General features: G+C 46.9%; 1 protein-coding gene across 1 annotated transcript; it reads right to left on the minus strand.

Annotated features, from left to right (window-relative positions):
• Window positions 1-300: 300 nt before the first annotated feature.
• LOC135535854 (beta-1,3-N-acetylglucosaminyltransferase manic fringe-like) lies at window positions 301-16,525 on the minus strand. The gene is made up of 9 exons (XM_064962274.1): window positions 15,592-16,525; window positions 10,312-10,357; window positions 10,029-10,131; window positions 8,629-8,782; window positions 4,115-4,119; window positions 3,352-3,432; window positions 2,699-2,864; window positions 2,383-2,468; window positions 301-1,390 (listed from the first exon to the last, which is right to left on the minus strand). Exons 1-9 carry the CDS (start codon window positions 16,021-16,023, stop codon window positions 1,339-1,341), a joined length of 1,125 nt encoding a protein of 374 aa, XP_064818346.1. The 5' UTR covers window positions 16,024-16,525; the 3' UTR covers window positions 301-1,338.
• Window positions 16,526-24,645: the final 8,120 nt, after the last annotated feature.

The following is a 24,645-nucleotide window of genomic DNA, read 5'->3' on the forward strand; positions in this document are numbered from 1 at the left end:
ATCTGTAGCTCAGATCTACTCACTCTCCTTCATATGACACAAACACACACACACACACACACACACACACACACACACACACACACACACACACACACACACACACACACACACACACACACACCTGGTCTAAATCATTGCTCATAGCCTGAATCTGAAGTGGTTGTGGTGTGTGCCATCTGCAATTGCAGACCATTAGGCAGAAGAGGGAATTGCCTCAGGCCTCACATTGTCCAGGGGTCTCATGAGCTGGGCTTCATTTAAAAAAAGAATACTAGTAATATATAGATTTTAATATAATTTCTCCCTTAAGGCCCCCCCCCCCACACACACTCCGTTTGACACACTCTCCTTGTCTCACACACACACACAAACACACACACTGTATCTCCAATACACACAAAGCAGCTCAACACACACCTCTCCTTCAAGGCTGTGTAAACCATGTTGATTCTTTCAGGCTTTGCAGAAACCAGGAACTATGTACAGACAGCCCAGACTGGGACGTGAATACACTTTTAAAGTTAAACAAGGTCTTAAAATTAAATAAAAACACGCCTTTCCAACAATTTCAAAACAGTTTTCATAACAGAACAGATTCAAAAAATGGCAGATATTTTACAGCAGTGAGTTTCACCAGAGGTCATCATAAGAAGTTTTACAAATCTATTAAAATGGGTATATTCATAATTATTTTGGTGTCTGTTCAACAAATATACACACCTGCAAATAAATGATGCAAGTGCTGTCTTGGTAAGGGCTCTGGAGGGCTCCTAGTCTTGTTAAGGGCCCTGGAGGGCTCCTAGTCTTGGTAAGGGCTCTGGAGGGCTCCTAGTTTTGGTAAGGGCTCTGGAGGGCTCCTAGTCTTGTTAAGGGCCCTGGAGGGCTCCTAGTCTTGGTAAGGGCTCTGGAGGGCTCCTAGTCTTGGTAAGGGCTCTGGAGGGCTCCTAGTCTTGGTAAGGGCTCTGGAGGGCTCCTAGAACTCCTAGAATACGTTGATAGGCTACAGGAAGTGTAGGCTGCATTCTGCACCAGACTAGTGCTTGTCGTCCCTGTTATTTCCATGTAAAACCAGGGCTGTGTCCCAATTATCTCTCCTTGCTCCCAAAGTTTGTACACTGATTTCAAAGTTAATGACCGGGGTAAGACGCAAGGGTGAAACTCCCACTAGCCCAAACCTCGACCAACCCGTCACTTTTAGATTTGTTGGAAGTAGTAAACGAGTGTACACTTCAGGAGAAAAGATTGATTATTGAGACACACCCAGAGAATCCAGGAAGTGCTGACACCATTTGGGAAAGTCTCAGGAGGCACCGGTGCTGCTGGGAGTTGGAGTCTTCAAGGGCACCAGCTGGTCAGTGGATAGAGTAGACAGTGGACCGTCTTAAACCTGTAAAGAATGACAGAACATTCAATATGACAAAATATATAATTATTAAACGTGCAGAAATACAGTGAATGAACATTGAATCGACAAGTGAGATGACTGTTCATTTTACAGCATCTATAAAGGACACATGCATATACATTACAAGCCTTACCAGGACCCTGGACAGCGTTTACCCCCGAACCATGAGGCTGCTAAACCAGACTGGCTATCCGGACTACCTGCAGTGACCCTTTATTAAACTAACTCACTCGCACGGACTCTACGCACACACACTCACACATACTTACACTGACACACCAACACACACGCACATACCGTATATACACACACACACACACACATACCGTATATACACACACACCGTATATACACACACACTACATATGCCCACACACACATACCGTATATACACACACACACATACCGTATATACACACACACACACACACACACACACACACACACACACACACACACACACACACACACACACACACACACATACCATATATACACACACACACACACACACACACACACACACACATACCGTATATACACACACACACATTACATGCACACTGATGCCACACACACACATACACACTTTCACATACGCTGCTGCCACTGCCTATTGTCTATCCTGTTGCCTAGTAACTTTACCCCTACCTATATGTACAGCACATAGCTGCCACAACAATGTTTCTGTTCCATTCTAAATGTTGGGACGTGTTGAACTTGTAGCAGGCAGAGAAGAAGGATCTCCCCCTCTAGAGTCTGGTGTCGTGTTGCAAGATACTGGTAACTTTACCAAACGTTTTCCAGAAATCCCGGTTGTAAAACGACAGGAATCAGGAGGGAATAAGCAAGGAATTCCGTAATCCACTAACCAGGATTTGTGGAAAGGGATTTCGGGGAACATTACTGGCATATTGCAACCCTGGCGTGGTTTCTGTCAAGGTTTCTTGGCCTGGGGACAGGTTGGTACTGACCTGGAGGGATCATCCTCCTTGGAGAAGAGTCTATTCAGCTCCACACTGTTCATCTTGTTCTCAAACAGCCCATAACTAAGAGTCACCTAGAGAACACACACCATACAACTTAGAGGAGAGGAAACACATTACATGAGGCAGAAATGATTTGTGTGTGTGTGTGTGCATTCGTACATCCATGGGTGTATGTGTGTATCTAACCTGTAGAGGTACATTGCTAAGTGTGTGTGTGTGTGTGTGTGTGTGTGTGTGTGTGTGTGTGTGTGTGTGTGTGTGTGTGTGTGTGTGTGTGTGTGTGTGTGTGTGCGTGCCTGACCTGTAGAGGTATATTGCTGGGCGTCAGCAGTAGCAGGTTCTCCAGGTGAGAGTGGAACATTGCACTGTGGACCATGGATATCCCCAGTCTTCTCTCTACGATGAAGCCGACTGTACAGTCATCTGGCAGACGGATCACTGCTGACGTCTGCTCAAACCTGGGACCACTAGACACACAGGTAGACACACAGGTAGGCACACAGGTAGACACACAGGTAGACACACAGGTAGGCACACAGGTAGGCACACAGGTAGACACACAGGTAGGCACACAGGTAGACACACAGGTAGACACACAGGTAGACACACAGGTAGGCACACAGGTAGACACACAGGTAGACACACAGGTAGGCACACAGGTAGACACACAGGTAGACACACAGGTAGACACACAGGTAGACACACACACAGAGTCAGATATAGATACACCCACATTCCTCAAACCCAGACCGGACTGTCACACATACCGTCACATAAAGACAAGCATATACACAGACTATATGTCCAATGACCCAACACACACTGTCACATACATTCACATATATAATGTACACTCTCTGACTCTCCATCTTTCACACAGACAAACCCCTACACACACACCTGTTCACATGGACTAGAGTTCCCTCTTGACCCAAACACACACACACTCCTCACCTAGCCCATGGAGCCATCTTCTCAGCTAGTCTGCGACTCAGACAGAAGCCTGCTCCTCCCGTGGCAAACCAGAACTGCACTCTTTCTAGAAATAAAAACACACAGTCAATCACCAAGCAGAACGGCACCTCTTTTTCTAGAAGAACACACAGTCAATCACCAAGCAGAACGGCACCTCTTTCTAGAAGAACACACAGTCAATCAACAAGCAGAACGGCACCTCTTTCTAGAAGAACACACAGTCAATCAACAAGCAGAACGGCACCTCTTTCTAGAAGAACACACAGTCAATCACCACAGTCAATCAACAGAACGGCACCTCTTTCTAGAAGAACACACAGTCAATCACCAAGCAGAACGGCACCTCTTTCTAGAAGACACACAGTCAATCACCAAGCAGAACGGCACCTCTTTCTAGAAGAACACACAGTCAATAGCAAAGAAACACACAGTCAATCACCTCTTTCTAAAAGAACACAGAACAGGCACCTCTCTCTAGAAGAACACACAGTCAATCAACAAGCAGAACGGCACCTCTCTCTAGAAACACACACAGTCAATCACCAAGCAGAACGGCACCTCTTTCTAGAAACACACACAGTCAATCACCAAGCAGAACGGCACCTCTCTTTGGAACAGTTAGCTTCAATACAAGACATGAACAGAGCAGAGACTTCCACCTTCCAGACAGAATGAACCATGTAAAGGTTGATGTGCTAGAACAGGTGGAGGAAACTCCCTCCATCCACAACGATGATACAACTCTCTCTGTGTCCTCAGTGGCCCTCAAACTCAGCTTATTCTGTGATGTACTTACAACGAGAGACTTTCTCAGTTCTCTCTGACTCTGCTATGAGTCTGGCATATGCTACTTTTAAGCATTTATAAAAGTGACATTTTGTATGCTATTTGTCTTGTAAGTGATGAGCAAGGAGATTGTGTATGTTTATATTTGTGTAGCATTTGTCAAACGGACAATATATCTGTTATTTGTCTGGTATTTGTCATGAAAATCAGATGGTGGGAGTTGTTGTGTATCTCATCGTCGGGGCTGCAGTGGAGCAGGTTGAGCAGTGGAGCAGGTTGAGTAGTGGAGCAGGTTGAGCAGTGGAGCAGGTTGAGCAGTGGAGCAGGTTGAGCAGTGGAGCAGGTTGAGCAGTGGAGCAGGTTGAGTAGTGGAGCAGGTTGAGCAGTGGAGCAGGTTGAGCAGTGGAGCAGGTTGAGCAGTGGAGCAGGTTGAGTAGTGGAGCAGGTTGAGCAGTGGAGCAGGTTGAGTAGTGGAGCAGGTTGAGGAGTGGAGCAGGTTGAGCAGTGGAGCAGGTTGAGTAGTGGAGCAGGTTGAGTAGTGGAGCAGGTTGAGCAGTGGAGCAGGTTGAGCAGTGGAGCAGGTTGAGCAGTGGAGCAGGTTGAGTAGTGGAGCAGGTTGAGTAGTGGAGCAGGTTGAGCAGTGGAGCAGGTTGAGCAGTGGAGCAGGTTGAGTAGTGGAGCAGGTTGAGTAGTGGAGCAGGTTGAGCAGTGGAGCAGGTTGAGTAGTGGAGCAGGTTGAGTAGTGGAGCAGGTTGAGTAGTGGAGCAGGTTGAGCAGTGGAGCAGGCTGAGTAGTGGAGCAGGTTGAGCAGTGGAGCAGGTTGAGTAGTGGAGCAGGTTGAGTAGTGGAGCAGGTTGAGCAGTGGAGCAGGTTGAGCAGTGGAGCAGGTTGAGCAGTGGAGCAGGTTGAGTAGTGGAGCAGGTTGAGTAGTGGAGCAGGTTGAGCAGTGGAGCAGGTTGAGCAGTGGAGCAGGTTGAGTAGTGGAGCAGGTTGAGTAGTGGAGCAGGTTGAGCAGTGGAGCAGGTTGAGCAGTGGAGCAGGTTGAGTAGTGGAGCAGGTTGAGTAGTGGAGCAGGCTGAGTAGTGGAGCAGGTTGAGCAGTGGAGCAGGTTGAGAGCTTCTAGTTTCTTGGTGTCCACATCACCAACAAACTAACATGGTTCGAGCACAGCAAGACTGTTGTGAAGAGGGAACGACAAAACCTATCCCCCCTCAGGAGACCGAAAACATTTGGCAGATCCTCAAAAGGTTCTACAGCTGCACCATCGAGAGCACCCTGGCTGGTTGCATCACTGCCTGGTACGGCAACTGCTCGATCTCCGAGCAGTTGCCGTACGACCCAGTACATCACCAGGGCCAAGCTTCCTGCCACCCAGGACCTCTATACCAGGCGGTGTCAGAGGAAGGCCCTGAAAATTGTCAAAGACTCCAGCCACCCAAGTCATAGACTGTTCTCTCTGCTACCGTGGTACCGGAGCGCCAAGTCTACATCCAAGAGGCTTCTAAACAGCTTCTACCCCCAAGCCATAAGACTCCTGAACATCTAATCAAATGGCTACCCAGACTATGTGCAATTCCCCCCTCTCCACACCACTGCCAGCCCCCCCCCCTCTTTTGCTCTGCTGCTACTCTCTGTTATTACCTATGCATAGCCACTTCAATAACTTTATCTACATGTTCATATTACCTCAATTACCTCGACTAACCGGTGCCCCCGCAACTTGACCCTGTGCCAGTACCCCCTGCATATAGCCTCGCTACTGCTATTTTAATGCTGCTCTAATTATTTGTTACTTTTCTCTTTCTTTTTGTAGGTATTTTTCTTAAAACTGCATTGTTGGTTAGGGGCTTGTAAGTAAGCATTTCACTGAAAGGTCTACTACACCTGTTGTATTCAGCATTTCACTGAAAGGTCTACTACACCTGTTGTATTCACCATTTCACTGAAAGGTTTACTACACCTGTTGTATTCAGCATTTCACTGAAAGGTCTACTACACCTGTTGTATTCAGCATTTCACTGAAAGGTCTACTACACCTGTTGTATTCAGCATTTCACTGAAAGGTCTACTACACCTGTTGTATTCAGCATTTCACTGAAAGGTTTACTACACCTGTTGTATTCAGCATTTCACTGAAAGGTCTACTACACCTGTTGTATTCAGCATTTCACTGAAAGGTCTACTACACCTGTTGTATTCAGCATTTCACTGAAAGGTCTACTACACCTGTTGTATTCAGCATTTCACTGAAAGGTCTACTACACCTGTTGTATTCAGCATTTCACTGAAAGGTCTACTACACCTGTTGTATTCAGCACTTCACTGAAAGGTCTACTACACCTGTTGTATTCAGCATTTCACTGAAAGGTCTACTACACCTGTTGTATTCAGCATTTCACTGAAAGGTCTACTACACCTGTTGTATTCAGCATTTCACTGAAAGGTCTACTACACCTGTTGTATTCAGCATTTCACTGAAAGGTCTACTACACCTGTTGTATTCAGCACTTCACTGAAAGGTTTACTACACAAGTTGTATTCAGCATTTCACTGTAAGGTCTACTACACCTGTTGTATTCAGCATTTCACGGTAAGGTCTACTACACCTGTTGTATTCGGAGCATGTGACAAATAACATTTGATTTGATTTGTATCGGTTGCCGTGACAGCAGTGTAAATCACAACAGGTATGTGTATCATCATTCTCCCAAGGTCCTCTCCTCCTCCCTCTCTGGAGTCCCCCTCTCCTCCCCTCCTCTCATCCTCATCTCCTCCGACCTTGTGTTCCCTTTCTCTAGGGAGTCTGAGGCCTGTCCTACTGTCAACACTAAATCTACACTCTAACCAGGGAGGAGGAGGAGGAGGAGGAGGAGAGAGAGAGAGAGACTCTCAGGAACTAAGATACACTTGGGCTCAATACAGTCATTCATTCTACTGTAAATGAGACACACACTTACTCACACACACACATACAAGACACACGTTTATCTAGTGTGAGCATGTCTGTTTCTAAACCAATCGAATCGACCGATCCTGCTGCTTGACAGCCTATCCCCTGGGGTGTCTTTGACACGTCCACTTGATGACATGGTTCTTAGATCAATAACCAATAACATGCCAATCACCAATCAACCCTCTGGTTAGAAAAACACTCCACAGTGACTAAAACCACATGAATGGATAGATCTACAATCATCCCTTCGTCCTTCCATCCCTCCATTCCTGATGAGAAGTGAATTGAAAGAGGAGAGATGTGGAATGACTTGAAGCTCATTGGCTGGAACACGAAATACTAGAGGGCTGGCCCACGTGGGTTAGGGTTATGTTTAGTGAAATGTTTAAAACTAGGGGATTTTGTGACTAATTGACGTAAGACAGTCATTTTGGTTATACATTGTGCATGTATGACCTACACATTGACACATCCAGCCCAAAGTGGGAGGTTTAGAGACTACTTAGTAGGCCCCAAAGTGGGAGGTTTAGAGACTACTTAGAGGCCCCAAAGTGGGAGGTTTAGAGACTACTTAGTAGGCCCCAAAGTGGGAGGTTTAGAGACTACTTAGTAGGCCCCAAAGTGGGAGGTTTAGAGACTACTTAGAGGCCCCAAAGTGGGAGGTTTAGAGACTACTTAGTAGGCCCCAAAGTGGGAGGTTTAGAGACTACTTAGAGGCCCCAAAGTGGGAGGTTTAGAGACTACTTAGTAGGCCCCAAAGTGGGAGGTTTAGAGACTACTTAGTAGGCCCCAAAGTGGGAGGTTTAGAGACTACTTAGAGGCCCCAAAGTGGGAGGTTTAGAGACTACTTAGTAGGCCCCAAAGTGGGAGGTTTAGAGACTACTTAGTAGGCCCCAAAGTGGGAGGTTTAGAGACTACTTAGTAGGCCCCAAAGTGGGAGGTTTAGAGACTACTTAGAGGCCCCAAAGTGGGAGGTTTAGAGACTACTTAGTAGGCCCCAAAGTGGGAGGTTTAGAGACTACTTAGTAGGCCCCAAAGTGTGAGGTTTAGAGACTACTTAGAGGCCCCAAAGTGGGAGGTTTAGAGACTACTTAGTAGGCCCCAAAGTGTGAGGTTTAGAGACTACTTAGAGGCCCCAAAGTGTGAGGTTTAGAGACTACTTAGTAGGCCCCAAAGTGTGAGGTTTAGAGACTACTTAGTAGGCCCCAAAGTGGGAGGTTTAGAGACTACTTAGTAGGCCCCAAAGTGGGAGGTTTAGAGACTACTTAGAGGCCCCAAAGTGGGAGGTTTAGAGACTACTTAGTAGGCCCCAAAGTGGGAGGTTTAGAGACTACTTAGTAGGCCCCAAAGTGTGAGGTTTAGAGACTACTTAGTAGGCCCCAAAGTGGGAGGTTTAGAGACTACTTAGTAGGCCCCAAAGTTCTCAAATGTATCTTTAACATACCACGAGAACAAAGCATTGTATTGTTCATTAGAATATAGCTTTCGGCTCTATGCAGTGCATGGTGGGAGCGTACTGTCTTGTTGCTCTCCAGTAGTTCATGGGCCTTGATGGGGTGGTCGAGGCTGGGCTTGCCCACGTAGACATCACCGTCTTGGGGGAAGGCTGAGAGCAGGGAGAGAAGAGCTCCAGGATTCACGTAGTTATCATCGTCAACATGACACAGCCACCTGGAAGGAGAGGGGACAACACAGGAATCGGTTCCAAACTGAAGTGAACAGTTGATCCCTTTCCTCTGTTCTAATTACAACCAAGGCTTGATTCCAAACTAAACACTGGGACATTGTCTCTGCCCTTTCTTCTATCAGGCTTGAAGTCAAACCCTACAGTTTCATACAAAATGTTCATAAAAATGTCTGGAACTTTACAACTTCTAATTTTTAACGTGATCGCTATGTCCTGTAAAGTGATAGTCTATCTATGTCCTGTAAAGTGATAGTCTATCTATGTCCTGTAAAGTGATAGTCTATCTATGCCCTGTAAAGTGATAGTCTCTCTATGTCCTGTAAAGTGATAGTCTATCTATGTCCTGTAAAGTGATAGTCTCTCTATGTCCTGTAAAGTGATAGTCTCTCTATGCCCTGTAAAGTGATAGACTATCTATGTCCTGTAAAGTGATAGTCTCTCTATGTCCTGTAAAGTGATAGTCTCTCTATGTCCTGTAAAGTGATAGTCTCTCTATGTCCTGTAAAGTGATAGTCTCGCTATGTCCTGTACAGTGATAGTCTCTCTATGTCCTGTAAAGTGATAGTCTATCTATGTCCTGTAAAGTGATAGTCTCTCTATGTCCTGTAAAGTGATAGTCTCTCTATGTCCTGTAAAGTGATAGTCTCGCTATGTCCTGTACAGTGATAGTCTCTCTATGTCCTGTAAAGTGATAGTCTCTCTATGTCCTGTAAAGTGATAGTCTCTCTATGTCCTGTAAAGTGATAGTCTCTCTATGTCCTGTAAAGTGATAGTCTATCTATGTCCTGTAAAGTGATAGTCTATCTGTGCCCTGTAAAGTGATAGTCTCTCTATGTCCTGTAAAGTGATAGTCTATCTATGTCCTGTAAAGTGATAGTCTCTCTATGTCCTGTACAGTGATAGTCTATCTATGTCCTGTAAAGTGATAGACTATCTATGTCCTGTAAAGTGATAATCTATCTATGTCCTGTAAAGTGATAGTCTCTCTATGTCCTGTACAGTGATAGACTATCTATGTCCTGTAAAGTGATAGTCTCTCTATGTCCTGTACAGTGATAGTCTATCTATGTCCTGTAAAGTGATAGACTATCTATGTCCTGTAAAGTGATAATCTATCTATGTCCTGTAAAGTGATAGACTATCTATGTACTGTAAAGTGATAGTATATCTATGTCCTGTAAAGTGATAGTCTATGTGTTTCTCTCTGTCTAGTTTGGGCTGGTCACTCACTTCTTATCGGAGGCCATGAAGTGGTCATATTCAGCAGACATCTTACAGGACAGAGCCTGGTGACTGTGGTCCGACGGACAATCTGTCACAATCACATTGTAACCTGTATAAAAAAATAATTTCAGTCAGAGCACCTATCAATGTGTTCATTTTACAACACTCTGACATGAGACTTAAATGAGATTAAAACTGGAACTGTTGTCTAATAAACAACTATTAATCATTACAACTGTTAATACAACAAGTCTCTCCTTGCTTGTGATTGGTGGAGCTGAAGACCTACCTCTGGAGGTGATGTCTTCATCCTCCGTGTCTGTAAAGATGAACGTCTAGAGAGGAGGAGAGAGAGAGATATAACACACACACACACCCCCCACACACACACACACACACACACACACACACAGACACCCCCTCACACAGACAGCCCCCCCACACGGACACACACACGCAGCGAAATAATGGAGGACAGATTACTACTGACAGAAACAGGCTGCACCATTAGCTGGAGGGAAGACATGCACACACACACAGTCACAGACCCACTTGAACCTTTGACCCTCGCTGCCATTACATTGAAGGCAGCATGACACAGCAACACTACCCTCCCATTGGGAGATGACAAAGCCTTGACTTCTGCTCCCAACACTTCCTCTGTAGACTCGGAAAGCTTGTTCTCTCTCTCTCTCTCTCTCTTTCTCTCTTTCTCTCTCTCTCTCTCTCTCTCTCTCTCTCTCTCTCTCTCTCTCTCTCACCAACAGACTCAGTGATCTAAACGGCATGCTATCTATTTCTATTTCCCTACAGTAGTACAGCACTGTGTAGCTGGTCCACCACTGACCTCTGTTGGTCACGACTAGCAACAACAGCAAACACTGAAACTACAGATACGCTATATATAGAAAAGTATGTGGACACCCCTTCAATTTTGTGGATTCGGCTATTTCAGCCACACCCGTTGCTGACAGTCCGACGAAATAATCTGTGTTTGGGGAATGGGGCAAAATGAGGTAAATACAGAAATGGTTTGTTGAGATCGGTGTGGAAGAACTTGACTGGCCTGCACAGAGCCCTGACCTCAACCCCATTGAACACCTTTGGAATGAATTGGAACGCTGACTGGGAGCCAGGCCTAATCGCTCAACATCAGTGCCCAACCTCACTAATGTTCTTGTGGCTAAAAGCCTTCACAGAAGAGTGGAGGCTGTTGTAGCAGCAAAGGGGGACCAACTCCATATTAATGCCCATGATTTTGTAATAAGATGTTTAATGAGCAGGTGTCCCACTCTAATATCACCACACAGTCTCTCTCTCACACACACACACACACACACACACGCACACTGATATGGACAGTGACTGACTGCTGATCCAATCTTCCATTGGAAGTGATGGGGGTGGAGTGCAGGGAGTGAAAGGGGGACCGAGGGAAGATAGGAGAGGGAGAGGGTGGAAATGGGTGAGAGGAAAAGGTGTTGTTCCCTCAGTGTCTGGTACTCTTTCATCTGAGAGAGAAGAGATAGCAAGACGAGGATGTGTGTCTGTTTCAACTCTCTCCTAAGCATTATCAAACCATTACAGTAAAGCTATAAAACTCAGGTGACAGGACCGTCCCAAATGGCACCCTATTCTGAATATAGTGCACTATCCAGGGAATAGGATGGCATTTGGGATGTAAACTAGAGCAGCCTCTGGGGGGATAAAACAGTGTTTTACAGGGTGTAATATAATAGAGCAGCCTCTGGGGGGATAAAACAGTGTTTTACGGGGTGTAATTCACCACGGTGTGTAATATAATAGAGCAGCCTCTGGGGGGATAAAACAGTGTTTTACGGGGTGTAATTCACCACGGTGTGTAATATAATAGAGCAGCCTCTGGGGGGATAAAACAGTGTTTTACGGGGTGTAATTCACCACGGGGTGTAATATAATAGAGCAGCCTCTGGGGGGATAAAACAGTGTTTTACGGGGTGTAATTCACCATGGGGTGTAATATAATAGAGCAGCCTCTGGGGGGATAAAACAGTGTTTTATGGGGTGTAATTCACCATGGTGTGTAATATAATAGAGCAGCTCCTCTCCTCCTGTCTATATCTCTCTCTCCTTCTCTCCCTATCTCTCATTCTCTCTCTGTGTGTGTGTGTGTGTGTGTGTGTGTGTGTGTGTGTGTGTGTGTGTGTGTGTGTGTGTGTGTGTGTGTGTGTGTGTGTGTGTGTGTGTGTGTGTGTGTGTGTGTGTGTGTGTGTGTGTGTGTGTGTGTGTGTGTGTGTGTGTGTGCCTGCCCACGGCTTTACATTAACCTAAGTGATCGCCTTAATAGCTTTAGTGCACTAGATGAACTGCATGTATCTATCATATAGCCCTGTCTTCCCACGACAACACACACACACACACCCATGTGATCTGCACTCCATCTATCTCCATTGAAACAACAGTACAGCCTCCCTCTACCTCTCATATTGAGTATAGCTACCTCTAAATCTTCACTTCAGCCATTTTACAGCCCTCCTCTTCCTCTCCTCCCCCTAGCCCCCTGTGGGTATTTTTCTTTCTTCTCCTCCGCATCCCTCCATCCCATCACTCGTTCAAAGGAGGAGTAATTCACAGATCGATTCCCTGGTGATGAAACCAAAAGAGGCGCTGCTTGACTCAGGACCCAGAGGCCCTGTGTCATTAGTTTCCTCCCTGACAGTCATAATTCAGGCAACTGCACTAGCACCACGGCTCCATAATGTCCGCTAGGCCCCTATCATTCTGCCTGGGCTAAAGAGGCTGAAGAGCCAAGATGGCTGGCAGTGGCTCGTAAACTAGACAGTGGGAGTTGACTGGGGGAGGGAGGGAGGGAGGGAGGGAGGGAGGGAGGGGGAGGGAGGGAGGGAGGGAGGGAGGGAGGGAGGGAGGGAGGGAGGGAGGGAGGGAGGGAGGGAGGGAGGGTGGGAGGGAGGGAGGGAGGGAGGGAGGGAGAGAGAGAGAGAGAGAGAGAGAGAGAGAGAGAGAGAGAGAGAGGGAGAGAGGGAGAGAGAGGATAAATCTGTCTCTTTTACTCATGCTGTAAAACTTAGCTGGATAGATTTGGATAGATTATCTGTCTCTTCTAATGAAGTATGGACAGGAGTACATGGATGATCTTTTGTGCTGTGTTGTTTTGACACACACACACACACACACAACACAACACTACTACAGGATGCTGTGTGTGTCTGTGTGTTTGCTGTCTGTGCCAGGGTGACGCCACAGCCGCAAGGCAACAATGCTGAAACGGAAACTGGTCAGAGAACAGGAAGTCCATGAAGAGAACATAGAACTGTGTGTGTGTGTGTGTGTGTGTGTGTGTGTGTGTGTGTGTGTGTGTGTGTGTGTGTGTGTGTGTGTGTGTGTGTGTGTGTGTGTGTGTGTGTGTGTGTGTGTGCGTGTGTGTTTGTGCATGTGTGTGTTAGGTTCGAGAAAAACAAATAGCCAGGATCTTTGCGTTAAAGTTCCACTTGTAAGAAATGAAAATAAGCAACATTAGACTATATACACATCATCTGTAGATAGTAGCCATGACAACACTGTTGGAGGGAAAACATTTCCTCTGAGGTTCTACAGAGCTTCCGTTCTGACTCTCATCTGAATAGAGAGACGGGGGGGAGAGAGAGAGAGAGAGAGAGAGAGAGAGAGAGAGAGAGAGAGACGGGTAAAAGAGAGAGAGAATTCATGATTTCACTTCTCTAAAACTAAGACTAAAGTTAATATCTGCTGAGGACCAAACCACGAGTCACCCTGTCTGTCCATCTGAATCACTAGCTGATGAGAAAGTCTAGAGATGTTTTTATGACCTGAAGAAATCGCTGACGTTTGCCTACTTCTTCAGAGAAAAGGCACATGTAAAATGTGCCTCATATTTTGAGTAATAGGTACCTGGGTGGAACAATGTGTTTTAAACATGTATTGGGAACGCTATCACTGTCTATGAGAACCAAACATGTATTGGGAACACTATCACTGTCTATGAGAACCAAACATGTATTGGGAACACTATCACTGTCTATGAGAACCAAACATGTATTGGGAACACTATCACTGTCTATGAGAACCAAACATGTATTGGGAACGCTATCACTGTCTATGAGAACCAAACATGTATTGGGAACACTATCACTGTCTATGAGAACCAAACATGTATTGGGAACACTATCACTGTCTATGAGAACCAAACATGTATTGGGAACACTATCACTGTCTATGAGAACCAAACATGTATTGGGAACACTATCACTGTCTATGAGAACCAAACATGTATTGGGAACACTATCACTGTCTATGAGAACCAAACATGTATTGGGAACGCTATCACTGTCTATGAGAACCAAACATGTATTGGGAACGCTATCACTGTCTATGAGAACCAAACATGTATTGGGAACACTATCACTGTCTATGAGAACCAAACATGTATTGGGAACACTATCACTGTCTATGAGAACCAAACATGGAATGATAAGTGCCAACTGCAAATGAAGTATGTGTTTGACAACTTTTACAATAAAAAGTACCCCATGTATATCTGTGCGTGCGTGCGTGCGTGTGTGTGTGTGTGTGTGCGTGCGTGTGGGTAATTTGCGACCCTTACTATACAGCCAAACCTAACACAACATCAATGGGACTACTAGACTACTCCTCACATATGCTTCACTATAACGCTCATACACAGTCTGATAGTGAAAAGCCCCAGTCATGTTGACTCAGTGTAGAAAGTAGTGAAGTAGGAAGTGCTGCTTTGTTCTGTAAAGAACATGACTGTTCAAAACAGGAAGAGGACCAGCTGAGTTGGGCCATAGTGACTAAATTAGGTGTTTCTCAATCAACAGGCCCTCTGGCCCTAAGAACTGAACAATAACTGTTAGGTTACCTACCATGTAATAACTGTAGACCTCTTCCCATGCTACCACTGCACACCTACCATGTTACCACTGTGCACCTACCATGTTACCACTGTGCACCTACCATGTTACCACTGTGCATCTACCATGTAATAACTGTAGACCTCTTCCCATGTTACCACTGTGAACCTACCATGTTACCACTGTGCACCTACCATGTTACCACTGTGCACCTACCATGTTACCACTGTGCACCTACCATGTTACCACTGTGCACCTACCATGTTACCACTGTGCACCTACCATGTTACCACTGTGCACCTACCATGTTACCACTGTGCACCTACCATGTTACCACTGTTCACCTACCATGTTACCACTGTGCACCTACCATGTTACCACTGTGCACCTACCATGTTACCACTGTACACCTACCAACTGTGCATAATGGGACTATTGAGGCTATTGGTTATCCCATGTCACTAATCAGTGATATCTAGGTTATTGCAATAAAATGACTCTAAACTAGTAAAGCAAAAAGACAGTGATATGAGTATTTTTTACATTTGTTGGCTACTTTATCACAAAAAAGTTCAATGTTACTTGATAATTGAATGGTCCCCCGTCAAAGTACCCTATAACATTAGGTAACATTTAGAAAACGTTGATGAATACGTGCTGGACCAATCAATCACACTCACGTGCTCCTTGGTCTTGGAGATCCACGTCTCGAGGAGGAGAGAGAGGCGCGTGCCGTGGAACCTCCCGGTGCTCTTCACCGCGAGGAAGATGTCCGTTAACCTCAACAGGGATGGAGTGATGACAACCCTTCTCTGTTCCAAAGCCCTCAACGTGTCTCTCCTTCTCTGTATCTCCGCTTGTAAGCCACCAACAGTCTGGTTCATAGTAGAGACAGCGGCGGGTTGTCGAGGAAACCTGACCGGCTTTGGTGACTCCTTTGCCGCGGAGAGAGGCGTCTCTTGAATCGAGCGCAGTAAGTCTTCCCCGAACGGATTGTGAATAGAATTGAGTTTGTGGAGATTCCGCGTCCTTAGTTGAAAGTCCACGATTAAAACGATGAAGAACATTAATATAAAAACAGGGAGTGCCTGAAGCATCCTCCTTCTGTGCATGATGAACTGAGATTGTAGGCTATTTCATTTGAAGAGAGATAGAAAGTGTCTGTGATCAAGGGGGTATTATGTCTCGACCCGTTGAACACATCCACAACTTCCTTCTGTAGTGTATTCTGATCTAATTTAGTGATCATCCTCCAATGACAAGCGCCTTCCGTTGACAAATCATTCTGACACTTGCCCCACGTATTTTATATGGGCTATAAATTCATTTTTGTTATGACAATTTTAAGTTTAAAAAAGTTTGGCCACTCATTGTGACCTTAATAAATATGAAATGATCCACATCGAAGTTGTAAAGTGTATTCTCAAACTGATATGCATTTTTCTGGCAACTTCCCATCAAATCTTTTATAACGGTCTCTCTCACCAACTGTCGACTTTTCTATGAACCATTTTCTTTCATGAGTTTGACATTTTTGTCTTATGTGAGTCTGTCTGGTCTCGTAGCTACACAACGGTCCTCCTACCTGTCACTTCTCTCTCGGGTTTCAGCGCCAGCGGAAGGGAGGAGATATGTGTCATTCGTTCCCTCATCACTGCAATCACTCCGCCTCTTCCCTTCGGTAAAGGCATTGTGCGTAATTTGAATGACAAATTAACAGTAGAGAGGACACATTAAATCCCGTTGGGATTTAGTAAGGTTTTTATTGTTTAAATCCACATACCAATTTTAACATTGTATTTGTAACAGAAAGTAACATAACGTTTGATGAATAATAACGTTTTAGTGACACTTCCTCGAGTCAGTGCACATCTGCCAGAGCCTCCATCCATAGGCTATGACTCACCATTTTAAAGAATCCCCCCCAAAACTACATTGTAAAATAGAAAAGACAATTCCTGACAGCTTTTGAAACTGATGAGACACTACCGTTTCTGAATGAGAACATTCATTGTAAAAACCCATCTAATCTTCACTTTCTCTCTCTTTCTCTCTCACTCTCTTTCTCTCCAGGGAGAGAATCTCATACCAGAGATGAGTTCTTGCTTGTGGCACAAAAGCCTAGACTGTTTATGGGTTAATCCTCAACAGGTTCTGTCCATTTCTGACATGACTAGGAGCTTAACTGTTATTGGCAATGCCCAAATAATTCTCCCGACGCCTCCCAAATGGCACCCTATTCCCTAGTGCGTTATTTTTGGCCAGGGTCATAGGGCTCTGGGCAAATGTAGTGCACTGTGTGGGGGATAGGATTCTATTTGTGACGGAGCCTTCATCTGTAGATGTGGGGGAAGGAAGCTGCAAGACAACTGCATAGCGTGCAGGGGCTTGATCTGAAGTATGACTAAATGAATAGTCCAGACTGATAAGGCCTTGGCAGAGGCTACAGGGGTTCGTTTACGCAGAGAGAGAGAGAAGCACATAGGCTAGTAGAGGTTAATGAATGTCATCACACCGGAGATGGATTTGATGAATTATCAATCATAATGCATGCCCCTTGCCCACATCATGTTCCCCAAGCGTTGCCAATTAGAGCCGTAATTATGGTGTGCAGTAGGGCCTAATCGCTGCAGAGGCCACAGTCAATCAGAAAAGGCCTGTCACAGATGAAACTCGTCCTAATTGCGGTGGGAGGGAAGCGGGGGTTCTCAGAAGACTTGTGACTTGCCCCAGGCAAAACTCTGGACCTTTGGCTCCAAATCAGATTCCGCTTTAGGCTAATATTCAGTTTTACAGTCTTGTATGCAATATTTCTGCTTGTAGAGTATTCACACAACACTGTCTTTATCCCAGTAAGCATCACATTACTTTAGGCTCGTTCTTGTCTTTGCATACAGTATATAGGCTGTCCTCCCCTTTCAGGGACAACGTTTGATAAAAGAGAGAAAGAGAAGTTTATAAAGAGAAAGAGGCTGATACAATTAATTCACCAGAGAATCAACGAGGGGACAAACGCGCAACCTTCATCCGCACCTTTGTTTGTTTGTCCTTTCTCAGCCTTCTCTTCTTACCATCCATCCCTCCATCCCTCGCTTCACTCCTACTGACCAGCTGCCTTCCTTTCTCTCTCTCTCTCTCTCTCCCTCTCTCTCTCTTTCTCCTCCACCTCTCCACCTCCCTCCCCCCATTCCCACATCCCCCGGTCTCTTTCTTTGTCCTCCATCCCCTCCCCTCCACCCAATCCCACATCCACCTGCTCAGTCCCCCAGGTAAACCCTAGACGTCCTGGGCACACCCCAGCTAGGCAAGGCCCAGGATCGGTTTACGGCCTAGCTGAAAAGGCCCTTTTAAAACAGCAAGTACATTGCTCTCCACTTTGAACAAAGACCCAGAGAGTCAAGGGAGCCTTTTAGCAGGGCTTTGTATCTCAGCCCCAATCTATACAGAGGACCAAGGATGCATCCCAAATGGCACCCTGTTACCTATAGGCCCCCTGGTAAAAAGTAGTGCACTAAATAGAGAATAGGGTGCAATTTGGGATGCAAACCAGACAGGGGATTAGACTGTGTTCAAGTGTGGCTTTTTATTGGAGATACATAAAAGAGGTTTATCCTACAAGTCCTTTACTATAGAAATGAATAAATAACTCTTTATACACTTTAAAATGTGGCAAAGGTGTCATTTATATGAATTAGACAATGCACCTACAGCACTGCAGGCTACAGAGTCACATTCACATCCCATACATGACAAATGGTCTGATACCCATGAAGCCCATTTCCAGTAATATGTAAATGTATGAGACTAAGCTATTGTCAGGATTTGGCCAGGGTTGTTCCGGGTTTTGGTCACTAGATGCCCCCATTGTGCTTTTTGACCTTATGTTTTTTCCCTTGTTCCCCATTATTATTTGCACCTGTGCCTCGTTTCCCCTGATTGTATTTAAACCCTTAGTTTCCCTCAGTTCTGTGCTCTGTGTTTGTATGTTAGCACCCAGCCCTAGTGTTCTGTGTATTCTTGTCGATTCCGGTGGATGCTCTTGTGGAATTCTGTTTTTGTTTTTGAGTATCTCTTGAGGCTTTTTTGTGCTATTCCTACCACCTTTTGGATTTGCCATTTTTTGTATTGAAGGACTTCTCCTTTTTACTTTATTAAATACACCGTCTTAAGTACTGCTGTGTCTGCCTCATCTTCTGGGTTCTGCTGACTATTCGTGGCTCAGTTGGTTAAGTGACTGTTTCTCACTCTGGAGACCCAGGTTCGTAACCGGGTCCTGACAGAAACACAGAGCCAAAAATGAACCCAGAGGCAGCCAGTTCCCAGGACCTTTTTGCCATGCTGTCCCACCACCAGGGGACTGTCCAACGCCACGAAGCCGCCCTGGTTCAGCAAGAGGCCTTAATGGCTAGACATTCTCATCTTCTGTCGGAGATGCTGACTTCCATTAAGCAAATATCTGATCGTCTTACCCCGGCAACAGTTCCCGTCCCAGTACCTCAGATTCACGTACCCATGGCAGTTAACCCCCTGGCTGAACCTCGTCTTCCACCTCCCCAACGGTTCTCAGGTGATCCAAGTGCTTGTAAAGGGTTTCTCAACCAATGTTCTCTCTCCTTTGAGCTACAACCCTCGTCGTTTCCCACCGACCGGTCTAAGATCGCTTATATCATCACCCTGCTGTCGGAAAAAGCCCTGGCCTGGGCTACTGCTGTGTGGGATGCCCATAGTTCCTGCTGTGCCAGCTATTCTGCCTTTGCTGAGGAATTCAAACGAGTGTTTCAAGGCCCAAGCAGTGGTTCTGACTCAGCCAAACAGCTCCTGACTCTCCACCAAGGTTGGCGCAGCGTGACGGACTATGCCATCCAGTTCCGCACGGTGGCAGCAGCAAGTGGCTGGAACAACGAGGCGCTCACGGTGTGCTTTCTGAAAGGCCTTTCCGACACTATCCAAGATGAACTGGCCACTCGGGAACCACCGGACAATCTCGAGTCCCTGATCAAGTTGGCCTCACGCATTGACCAGCGTCTGAGAGAGAGAGAACTCAACCGTAGACCTCTAGCCCCATATCAGTCCCAGCTCCGAGTCCCCACCTTTATCCTCGCTGGCTCCATCGGAACCCATGCATATTGGACGCATCTCCCAGGCTGAGAGAGACCGCCGGATGAGGGAGCGACGCTGTCTATATTGCGGCAAACCGGGCCATTTCCGTTCCACGTGTCCCGGGCTCCAGGGAAACGCTCTGTCCCGTACAGACCGGGGGAACTGTAACGGGAAACATAACCTCCTCCCATCCGTCCAACTCCCGTCTGCTCATTCCAGTCACCCTCTCCTGGGACAACCACAAGCTTCACCTTCAAGCCTTGGTAGACTCTGGAGCCGCAGGTAACTTCATGGATGGTGTCTGGGCGAAGGAGAATGGCGTTCCCTCTGAACCTCTAAGTGAACCCATGAGGGTCACTACATTGGATGGAAGCCCTTTGGGATCTGGACTTGTCACTCATGTCACTACCTCCTTGCGACTTTCAGTTTCACAACACCAGGAATTGATGATCTTTCATTTGATCTCCTGTTCCGAGTTCCCTCTCGTCCTTGGATACCCCTGGCTTCACAGCCATAACCCTCACATCGACTGGTCTGTGGGCACTATCAAGCAGTGGGGTCCTACGTGCCAAGCTACTTGTGTTTTCCAGAATTCCCCGAGTTCTACTCCCGAGTCTTTAGAATCCATCGACCTGACCTGAGTTCCCGAGTGTTACCATGACCTCAAACTGGTGTTTAGCAAACAGAGGGCCACCATGCTACCACCCCATAGACCTTACGATTGCCCCATCGACCTGTTTCCGGGCACTTGCCCCCAGGGGTCGGATCTTTTCCCTATCTCCACCCGAACGAGCTGCTATGGATACCTACATCAAGGACGCTCTGGAAGCAGGCCTCATGCGTCCATCCACCTCCCCGGCGGGAGCAGGGTTTTTCTTTGTGGCCAAGAAAGACGGTGGATTACGTCCTTGCATCGACTACCGGGGACTCAATGCCATAACCGTCCGTAACCGTTACCCGCTACCCCTTATGGCCACAGCCTTCGAGCTGCTCCAGGAAGCAGTTGTTTTCACTAAGCTTGACCTGCGGAACGCATACCATCTTGTGCGAATCAGACCTGGTGACGAGTGGAAGACCGCTTTCAACACGCCTACTGGTCACTATGAATACTTGGTGATGCCCTTCGGCCTGACCAACGCCCCAGCGGTGTTCCAAGCGCTCATAAACGATGTGCTTAGGGATATGCTTAACATATTTGTGTTTGTTTACTTGGATGACATCCTCATCTTTTCGAGCTCCCTTCAAGAACACACTAAGCATGTCAGACAAGTACTCAAACGCCTCCTGGACAGCCATCTGTACGTTAAGCCGGAAAAATATGAATTCCATTCATCCCGAGTACAATTCCTGGGATTTGTAGTGGAACCCGGTCGAGTCCAAATGGACCCCAGGAAGGTAGGGGCGGTAGCGGATTGGCCCACCCCCAAATCCGTTAAGGAAGTTCAGCGTTTCCTGGGCTTCACAAACTTTTACCGCAAGTTCATCAAGAACTTCAGCTTGGTGGCAGCCCCTCTCTCAGCTTTAACCAAGGGTGGCAATGCAAGGTTTTTGTGGGGAAGAGAAGCTGAGACGGCCTTCCAAGGACTCAAGCAGCGTGTTCTCTCTGCTCCCATCCTGATACTACCGACTACGGATGAACCATTTGTGGTGGAGGTAGACGCATCAGAGGTTGGTGTTGGAGCTGTCCTGTCTCAGAGGGGTGAAGACAAGAAGCTTCATCCGTGCGCTTTCTTCTCACACCGGCTTACCCCGACTGAGAGGAACTACGATGTGGGGGATCGTGAACTCCTAGCGGTTAAGATGGCATTGAAGGAATGGAGACACTGGCTCGAGGGGGCTTCTTACCCGTTTCAAGTGCTTACGGACCACAAAAATCTGGAGTATATCCAGCAGGCGAAGCGGTTGAACTCTAGACAAGCTAGATGGTCTCTTTTCTTCAATCGATTCCAGTTTATCCTCACCTATCGGCCCGGGTCGACGAATCTCAAACCGGATGCCCTGTCCCGAGTCTACGCTCCTGCCATTCGAGATGACACGGACATGCCTGTCCTTCCTGCTGCTAAGATTGTGGCTCCGATCTTGTGGCAAGTTGAGGATACCGTGAGACGTGCTCAAGCTAGCGAACCGGACCCGAAAGGAGGTCCTGCCAATCGGTTGTTTGTCCCCAAGGCAGTGAGGACTCAGGTCCTTCTGTGGGGGCACTCCTCTCGCCTCACCTGTCATCCGGGCGTAGGTCGCACCTTGGAGTTCATCCAGCGTAAGTTCTGGTGGCCTACCATAAGAGAAGACGTTGCCACTTTCGTCAATGCCTGCCCCGTGTGCTGCCAGGGCAAATCTTCTCACCTCCGCCCTCAAGGACTCCTTCACCCTTTACCTGTTCCCCACAGACCCTGGTCCCATATCTCATTGGACTTTATTACTGGACTTCCTCCATCCCATGGCAATACTACTATCCTATTCATATTCGACAGGTTTTCAAAGGCAGCCAGGTTCGTCCCTCTGACTAAGTTACCTTCTGCCAAGGAAACGGCTGAGTTGGTAATTAATCATGTGTTCCGAGTCTTCGGCATTCCTCAAGATATGGTTTCTGACAGAGGTCCCCAGTTCGCCTCAAGGTTTTGGAAGGCCTTCTGCCAACTCATGGGGGCTTCTGCCAGTCTATCTTCAGGGTACCATCCGGAGTCCAACGGCCAAACAGAGAGGATGATTCAAGAGCTGGAAACCACCCTCCGATGTATGACTCGTGACAACCCGTCCACATGGTCATCCTTTATTGTTTGGGCCGAACACGCGCACAACACCTTGCACTCCTCCTCCACTGGTATGTCCCCGCACGAGTGTCAGTTTGGCTATGCTCCTCCATTGTTCCCGGACCAGGAGGCAGAAGTCAGAGTGCCTTCAGCCTTGAAGTTCGTCAGACGCTGTCGGCTTATGTGGAGGAAGACCCGTCTTAATCTTATGCGTTCCTCACAGAGGTACCAACAACAAGCCAACAGACGTCGCCGTCCCGGGCCTACCCTGCGCCCCGGCCAGAGAGTCTGGCTCTCCACAAGAGACTTACCTCTACGGGTGGAGTCTCGCAAGCTGTCCCAAAAATACATCGGTCCCTTCAAGGTTGCCAGGAGAGTTAACCCAGTTTCTTATCGCCTACACTTACCCAGATCCCTTAAGATTAATCCCACATTTCACATTTCATTGTTAAAACCTGTTGTTTTTCTCCCCTTGTCCCGGCAGACAGACCTCCCCCTCCGCCTCGTGTCATTGGAGGCCAGCCGGCTTATACCGTCCATCGGATACTGGATTCCCGCCGGGTGCAGCGGTCCTGGCAGTATCTGGTGGACTGGGAAGGCTACGGTCCCGAGGAGCGCTCCTGGGTTCCTGCCAAAGACATCCTGGACCCTGACCTCATTCGTCAGTTCAGGGCCCTCCACCCTGAGAGAGCTGGTAGGAACGTCAGGAGCCGTTCCTAGGGGGGAATTCTGTCAGGATTTGGCCAGGGTTGTTCCGGGTTTTGGTCACTAGATGCCCCCATTGTGCTTTTTGACCTTATGTTTTTTCCTTGTTCCCCATTATTATTTGCACCTGTGCCTCGTTTCCCCTGATTGTATTTAAACCCTTAGTTTCCCTCAGTTCTGTGCTCTGTGTTTGTATGTTAGCACCCAGCCCTAGTGTTCTGTGTATTCTTGTCGATTCCGGTGGATGCTCTTGTGGAATTCTGTTTTTGTTTTTGAGTATCTCTTGAGGCTTTTTTGTGCTATTCCTACCACCTTTTGGATTTGCCATTTTTTGTATTGAAGGACTTCTCCTTTTTACTTTATTAAATACACTGTCTTAAGTACTGCTGTGTCTGCCTCATCTTCTGGGTTCTGCTGACTATTCGTGGCTCAGTTGGTTAAGTGACTGTTTCTCACTCCGGAGACCCAGGTTCGTAACCGGGTCCTGACAGTTATGGCTGGGCTCCGGTCCTATATAGCCATTTAGGTCAAGCCAGGCAATTCAAAGATCTGCACAAATTAACTGATGTGACTTTTACACAATCATTCAAATAACAAAAAGCTTCATTTCTTGTTTACGTGCAGTGCACCTTTGGGGCTATTAGGTGTTGTAACGGCTGTCTTCCTCCTCCGACGAGGAGGAGGAGTAGTAAGGATCGGAGGACCAATGCGCAGCGTGATACATACTAAAACAAAGACAAATCAAAGGAACTAAGGTCAGAACGTGACAGGTGTCATCAAATCCCTTCATCACTCAAGGGAGACATGGTCATCTGACCTTGAATACAGAGCAATGAGGCTGGGAAGAAGTCGAGCGCTAATTCCCTGTAGCATGGAGGGAACCACCCAGCAGGGGGTCCTTACCTCCAGAAGGAGGGTAGATAGAGTGTCCTTCTGTGGGAAAGAGAGAGCTAATTCCCTGTAGCATGGAGGGAACCACCCAGCAGGGGGTCCTTACCTCCAGAAGGAGGGTAGATAGAGTGTCCTTCTGTGGGAAAGAGAGAGCTAATTCCCTGTAGCATGGAGGGAACCACCCAGCAGGGGGTCCTTACCTCCAGAAGGAGGGTAGATAGAGTGTCCTTCTGTGGGAAAGAGAGAGCTAATTCCCTGTAGCATGGAGGGAACCACCCAGCAGGGGGT

Source organism: Oncorhynchus masou, unplaced genomic scaffold, assembly GCF_036934945.1.
Source record: "Oncorhynchus masou masou isolate Uvic2021 unplaced genomic scaffold, UVic_Omas_1.1 unplaced_scaffold_521, whole genome shotgun sequence".
NCBI classification, from domain to species: Eukaryota; Metazoa; Chordata; class Actinopteri; order Salmoniformes; family Salmonidae; genus Oncorhynchus; species Oncorhynchus masou.

Coding starts and splice junctions, on each gene's coding strand:
- LOC135535854 (XM_064962274.1), bottom strand. CDS start 16,023: ATGCACAGAAGGAGGATGCTTCAGGCACTCCCTGTTTTTATATTAATG. Junction 10,132..10,311: donor TGAAGACATCACCTCCAGAG/GTAGGTCTTCAG, acceptor TTTTTTATACAG/GTTACAATGTGATTGTGACA. Junction 1,391..2,382: donor AAGGAGGATGATCCCTCCAG/GTCAGTACCAAC, acceptor CATTCTTTACAG/GTTTAAGACGGTCCACTGTC.